This window comes from Hemicordylus capensis, chromosome 10 (assembly GCF_027244095.1).
Source record: "Hemicordylus capensis ecotype Gifberg chromosome 10, rHemCap1.1.pri, whole genome shotgun sequence".
NCBI lineage: Eukaryota > Metazoa > Chordata > Lepidosauria > Squamata > Cordylidae > Hemicordylus > Hemicordylus capensis.
Window position 1 is genome coordinate 17,487,724 of NC_069666.1, and position 7,356 is coordinate 17,495,079.

The 7,356-nt window shown below is 42.8% G+C and overlaps 1 protein-coding gene across 14 annotated transcripts in view; it reads left to right on the forward strand.

Annotated features, from left to right (window-relative positions):
• Positions 1-4,358, forward strand: part of NEO1 (neogenin 1) — a 168,296-nt gene extending 163,938 nt beyond the window's left edge. For all 14 annotated transcript variants that reach the window (XM_053272323.1, XM_053272309.1, XM_053272314.1 and 11 more), the window contains one exon: positions 1-4,358. In XM_053272323.1, coding sequence (XP_053128298.1) covers positions 1-84 — 84 coding nt within the window. In that variant the 3' untranslated portion in view covers positions 85-4,358.
• The last annotated feature ends 2,998 nt before the right edge of the window (positions 4,359-7,356 follow it).

The window sequence follows — 7,356 nt, forward strand, 5'->3', positions numbered from 1 at the left end:
AATTATGAACCGGATGAGCTGACCAAAGAGATGGCCCACCTGGAAGGACTAATGAAGGACCTTAATGCCATCACAACAGCATGACCACCTTCCAAGACATGACTCCAAATCCTGGTTCACAGGTCTTGGGACTTAGCCTTGGAGCACAAGGAAATGTACGAAGACTAAGGGACAGCACAAGAGGGACAGGCAGCCAGCCGCAGCATCAGTGCCAGGGCTGGTTAACCAAGTGACTTTTCTATTCAGTGCCCTGAAATGAACCTGTTGGAAAGTTGGATTCCACTTCCTGCTGAGATGACACAAGGAAGGGATGGGGAAATGCATCAAGCTGATGAAATTCAGTATCCAGACAAAGAAGTGGACTTAGCATTAATTTGAGTCAGGTTTTTGTCTGGGTGCTGTATCTTCCTTGCTTTTTCAGTGTTGGACATTCACAGTTATGTACAATTTTATTTGTGTGTTTTTATTTTATTGTATCTTTTTTTATTAAAAAAAAAAAGTGTAATCCGAAGAAAATTGTGGTGTTTCCCACAGCCTAGACGGATGTTTGCTTGTTCTATTGTGTATGGGAATTCATTGCCAGTGTGGGTTGTTCAGTTTTTGTTTAAGTGTGTGTGTATAATTACATCACTTTCCAGCATTTAATCCATGGCCTTGGGGGATGCTGCATTGCTATTTGTAAGCTTTTTTTTTTTATTTTTATATATTATAATTGAAAGCCTGACTAGCTTCTCTCTCATCACTGTGAGATTAATTAATCTGTTGGATTGAAATATAACACTGAGAAACGTTCTTTTTGTGCAGTTTTAGTTTGGGGTGTGGGTAGGGATGAGGCAGGAAGCCACAGAGTGGTAGAAAGTTTTATTGTTTCCCTGGGAATGGTTCAGTGCAGTACAGCTGAATCCATGTGAGTAGTCCCAATCATCCCCAGTATGTGCCAAGATGGACAAATGTAATGTGTGAACCAAAGCAATTCCCTTGATCACAGTAGCTGGGAAAACTCCCATAATCATGGGAATGACGACCTACTTAACATCTGTGATCACTCAGTTTGCACATTACCTTTATTCATGTTATATGCATACCACAGAATTGGCCTTGGCATTGTTCATGTGGACAAAAAAAGAAGCGTGATACAGCTTGAAGTCACAGACAGAAAAAGTATCTCTGGCTACTGAATTGCCGGGGTATTTATTTGAGAAATACCCTCCTCTTATAACAGAAACCCCTTTAAATTCAAATGCCACAGTAGCTTTTAGCAGCAGCACTTTCTTAATTCTATATTACGTTTGAATTATTCGTACCTCTTGACATTTGTATTACATCTTGATTCCAGAATGTCTAATGTACAGAAGTCCTTTTGTAGATGGGGCACCCTTCTCTGTAGCCGAGAGAAAACTTTTGTAAACTTTGGACCTCTTCTTTTCAACTTGTTTATCACAGCACAGAACCTGAGTATAATACAACACAGTTTCTGTAAGATGTAACGTAATATGCTTCACCATACGAGGCATGCCATGCAAGGTTTTCAGAAGCACCTTCAGTGTGTCTCTCTCAGAATTTCCTGTTAAGCGAGTAAATACAATTTCCCAAATACAAAACAGAGAGGTTTCATTTCCTATGCTTGTTTGCAGCCCAGAATGACACAGCACCATACTTCACTGTCACCTTAGAGACAAACTAGATGACCTAACCTATCACCTATATCATTGCAGTTCTGTCTAAGGGCAGGTTCGCACAACTGCCTGGAAGTAAAAAAGCCAGAAATCAATGGTTCCTAATGAGCATGGACTCCAAGCAAGCATGTTGTCTGAAGCCACCAACTGCCAGTTCTCATACTGAGATTCTCCCAACTTCCACCTGACTTCTGTAACCAAGATTTGACATTGGGTTTGTTTGGGTGAAAGAGGAAGTTGGGTGAAAGAGGAAGTTGGGTGAAATTCAGTAACATGGTGCAGGAACCAGCAGTTAGTGGCTTCACACGATGCACCCAATGTTGCTTACCAACTTTTGGGCAATTGTGTGAACCCCAAAATTTTCTGCAAATCAATGTTTGCCTCAAGAGGGAAGTTATTGGTATCCACAGTAGCTTCTCCCCTGAAGCAAATAGCTTCGCAGGGAAGGTTTTTGTTAGGACCACAGTATCGGCTGGAAAGATTTAAATCCACCTCTACCTGTGGGATTTGGATTGGGGGTGGGTGGGTGTTGGTTGCTACTTTAATGGCATGTCTAGCTTGGTTGTGTAAGGAAAAACAAGCTGATTTGTACAAATCTCAACTTTTCTTGGAATTCACATATACACAGTGAATTCTACACAAGTTGTGGGGTAGGAAACAGGCCCAGAAGTTTTCTGTAGCAAATCCACTCTGTGCTAGTGATGGAGAGCCTATAACTCTTACTGATCTTCACTATTTGGCAAAAAAAATTAAAAAATCAGTGTAAGAGCCATTTCCCACTGTGCTGACCTCTGTGAATGTTGTTCTTTCCCTAGTGCTGGCAGGGCAGCCTTCAAGAGAAATAGAGCCCTGTCAAGCCCCAGCATAGTCTTGGAAGATCTGCACAGACTAGTGGGAAGTGTAGCACTTCCCAGCACCTTCCCCATAGAGCTCTATTGGTGAAACACAATAAAGGACTACACTTCCCAGTGCTCTATGTGCACCTTCCAAGATGGTGCAGGGTCTCAAGAGGGCTGATTTCCTTTAAAGGAGTGCCACTCACGCTGGGGAAAGTACAGCACTGCACTGTGGGTTACAGTTTCCTCTGTACAGTGCCAAGGGCACTATGTAAAATATTTGGCTTCGGCTGAAACAAACAGGTAGCCACCCTTAAGGCCACTGGCTCCTGGACCTTATAAGCTGATCTGAGACAGGTTGTATGAGGTCCTGTAACAGCACACATGGTTTAAGTCTGGAACTATATGTTACTGGCCAACTTGAGTTTCCAAATGACCAACCATTTTTCTGATGACAAAATATTGAAGATGGTGTTAATTTATCCTAGTTAGTAGCTGCAACATATGGATAAGAATCACTATGCTGGATCCAGCTGGTAAGCCATTTATTTTTAAAACAATAACTTATTAACTTTTACAATTGTATATTATATTTAAAATACCATGAGAATAAAAACTAGCCCATGTAGCTCAATATTTTGTCTTACCATGGAGGCAAACCTTGGAAACATTCGCAAAGCATAGTAGGCAGTATAGATTACTCTTCTAGATTACCATATTCTTCACTCTAGCAAATGTCTAAGTCTATAAAAATAAGTCTATAAAAATAAGTCTAGCTACTTATTTTTGGCTTGAGAAATCAGTCATAATATGAGCGATTGGCACATCTGGGAAATAGGTATTTGGTAAAATTTAAAACAAACACAAGGTTTGGACATTGACCTGGATTTGGTTATCTATTTGGTGGAGCTCTTTTGCATATTTGTTTTGCAAAGGACAGGGTAAGTGCGTGTACACACATTCACCCTCCTGATGAATCGGAAATAACCTCCAGTGAGACAGAAGATAGTAATATAATAGAACATTAAAATCCCCACTGTGTATGCAGATCTTACAATGTACTTCTTTGGCTTTGAATTGTTGGGTATAGTCCAGGGGTGGGGGGTGGGGGCATAATTAAAAAAAAAAGGGCTTCCCATCTTACGACATGAAATGGCACACAAATGTTTTCCATTGTACACACAGTGCTTTTATTCTTATTAAAAGAACAGGAAATCCTTTTATGTGTAGGTTTCTTGATGGCATCCACTGAATTCAGTTGGTGCATGCACTCCACTCCTAATGTGTACATCTTCTCTCTCTCTCTCTCTTATCTATACCCAAAGAAATGCCATCCTGTGTACTCAGTATTCCTCGCAGGGGTTTTTGTGTGAAGATATTGCTACTTATGTAGAACACCATGAATGTCAATATTGCCATGAATCTGGGAAGGGGGTAGGGAATATTTTTAATAATAAAACAACTGTTCAAAGTTGGTTTTTTAAGGTTAATCAAAAAGGAAACATTTATTCAAATCCGTGTACAATATGTATTGCACTTTTTTCACATTTTAACACTGTTTTTTACATATCTTGTGATTTTAAATTTGGAACATTGTGTATCTTGTAGTGTCATAGCTAAGCTGCTAAGTGGCAGCTTCCTCCAGCTAAATATGGAGATGTGGGTGGGGTGGGACCTCTGTATATTGTTTTACAGTTCTTATGTAGGAGAGTTCTGAGGACTGCTGTAAACTTCTACCTTTCTGTACATTTTTCTGTAGTATTTGCTGTATACTCTAAATTTTTAATACTGTCATGTTTATTATTTAGTATTGGATATCCAATACACTTTTTTTAATCTAATCAAATTCTGGTTTGGCCTAGAGTGAATTTGTTTTTAATACTTTCCCTCCCATTTTAGCAGATATTCTGGTTCAGAATTTCAGAGCATTGAGGTATTGAAAGTCTCAGTTCAGTACGGCAAACAGGAAGGAAACTTGCATATGGTATAATTTACATGTAAGTGAGTCAATACTAATTACATTTAAAGGGCAAACATTTGTTTGATCCTTGGTCCAGAAATGAAAGGTATGTTAGTTACCTGAATTAGTTGAAGAAAGCTTTGTTATTAGAGGCACTCTGTATGTTTAGACCAGGGGTCTGTGGGAGAGGCCTTTGAGTGCTAATACAGCCCTGCAATCTCCTCCCCTTTCTATATAATCCCCTTTCTATATGAGTGGGAGTTGTTCATTTTATTTATAATCCCAGCAAATTGTGAGATGTCTTGCTCTGAAGAGCTGAACCCGATGCTTCATCTGCCTCGGTACCCAGACCGGGCCCAATGGTTCCGGCAACAGACCAACAGCCACTCTCTACACCAAAGGCTGAATGGCTGTGTTATTGCCACTTCTGCTTCTGTTTGGCCTATGGCGGCAATAAAAGTAAACAAACACACCAAAGCCTTCAACCTCAAGTTCTAAGCCAACAAAAAGGCCAGGGGCTTCAGAAGCTGATGCAGGCACAAAGAAGCGCCACAAGGAGAAACATGAGGCGTGGCTGAAACCAGACACCATTTCTGTGGCAACCTCCCCAATCTAGAACGGAGAGGGCTCATGAGGGAGTGTGATCTGGACAGGGATTCAGAGGGAGGTAACCATGATTGGGATCACAGTTCTAACAGTTCTTCTAAGTGGTCTCTGTCCATCAAACAGATAGGCTTCACGCCCATCTGTGTGACTGGACAGATGACCACCAGAAGATCTCCAGTTACAGGTAAGCAACCTGCAGTTCCCTGTGTTCTGGTACCGAGCCTGATTTTTCCGAATAGTACCACAAGTGGGACAGACATGCTGAGGGTGAGCACTCATATAAGCGCATTTTATATTATTATATAAAATTACATAATAATATAAATGTTATATTATTCCCCTGACTGACACTAAAAGCGCTCCCCGGGTTACCCTGACTAATAGCTACGAGAGACCACATTTGGAATGTGTTGGAGCCCAGAGCTCCTTTTAGCCACCATAGGTAATCTTATTGGAGCCCAGAAGGGAGAGAACGGGGCCGTAGATATGGAAACTCAAGAAGACGACAGTGGTCTTGCTCACGTTCAAGGTCCGTCTCACCCAGTATTTTGTTTATTTATTTATATTGTTAAATTTATACCCCGCCTTCCATTAAGAAAATCTCAAGGCAGCTCACAATAAAATTTAAAAACATGATTATAAAAAAAGACACATTAAAATATTGAGCTAAAAAGTATAAACACAAATCTGATTTTTTTTAAAAAAAATTAAAACACAAGCATAAAAACAGTACAAAATACAAGAAGCAACAGTCGAGACAATCATATAAAAGCCTGGGTAAAAAGCCACGATTTGACATGCTTTCTAAAAACTGTGATGGAGACTGAGGAGCAGATACCCACTGGAAGAGCATTCCAGAGTCGGGGCAACAACAAAGAACGCCCTGTCCCGAGTGCACAACAACCTAGCCTCCCTCATTGTTGGCACCCAGAGCAGAGCCCCCTCAGATGACTTCGTCAAGTGGGCAGCAACCCTTGGGAGCAGGTGGTCCCTCAGGTACCCCGGGCCCAAACCGTTAAGAGCTTTAAAGGTCAAAACCAGCACCTTGAATTGGACCCGGAAATGAACTGGCAGCCATTGCAACTCTTTCAGAATGGGTGTGATGTGTTCCTACTGGGCAGCTCCAGATAAAACCCTAGCTGCCGCGTTTTGCACTAGCTGCAGTTTCTGGATATTCTTCAAGGGCAGCCCCACGTAGAGCACATTACAGTAATCCAGCCATGATGTGACTAAGGCATGGGTAACTGTGGCCAGATCTGCCTTCTCGAGAAAGGGATGCAGCTGGCGCACTAACTGAAGCCGTACAAAGGCGTCCCTGGCTACCCCCTCCACCTGAGCTTCCAAAAGCAGAGCCAGGTCCAGTAGTACCCCCAAGCTCCGTACTTGTTCCTTCAAGGGGAGTGCAACCCCATCCAGAACCGGTAAAATCTCGTCCTGATTGGCTCTCCAACTGACCGACAGTACTTCCGTCTTGTCCAGATTCAATTTCATTTTATTAGGCCATCTCCAACCCATCATGGCCTCCAGACCCACTTCTGGACATCCACCGCCTCCCTAGGATCAGGTGACAAGGAGAGATAGAGCTGAGTGTCATCTGCATGACAACTCAGTCCAAGCCCCCGTATGACCTCTCCCAGCGGTTTCCTGTAGAACCCTGGGGGACAAGACCGAACCACAGGCCACAGTAGTCCTCCAGCACCACCTTCTGGACCCTCCCCCCAAGAAAGGACCAGAACCACTGCAATGCAGTACCTCTGATTCCTATACTCGAGAGGCAGGCCAGAAGGATACCATGACCAATGGTATCGAAAGCCGCCAAGCGGTCCAGCAGAACCAACAGAGATGCACTCCCCCTGTCTAGTTCCTGGCGCTAGAGCGACCAAGGCAGTCTCAGTCCCATATCCAGGGTGGAAGCCAGTAAAGAGCCTGCAGGCCTCATCCCTAAGAAACAAAAGACCAAAGCCAAGGTTAATAAAGACAGCCAGCCCCAACATATGCACCCCAGCACCAGTTAATCCTGTCCAGGCTACCAATACTACTGCCCCTATGTGCCCTATGGTGCCTGACTCTGACTCCAATGCTGCCTCATCCTCTAACAAAGATCCTGACATGCCACCAGGTTCACCTGGATCAGATGATCTTCTTGATGCAGGGGGCGGGGGGAAGGTCAATCCAGGTCAGATGACTATAGACTTTATTCTGAGCAGGTCCAATGTATAGCGTCCACTATGGGTTCAGAAACTCAGCAGTTGAAACATGAGACAGCTGACCCTGTATT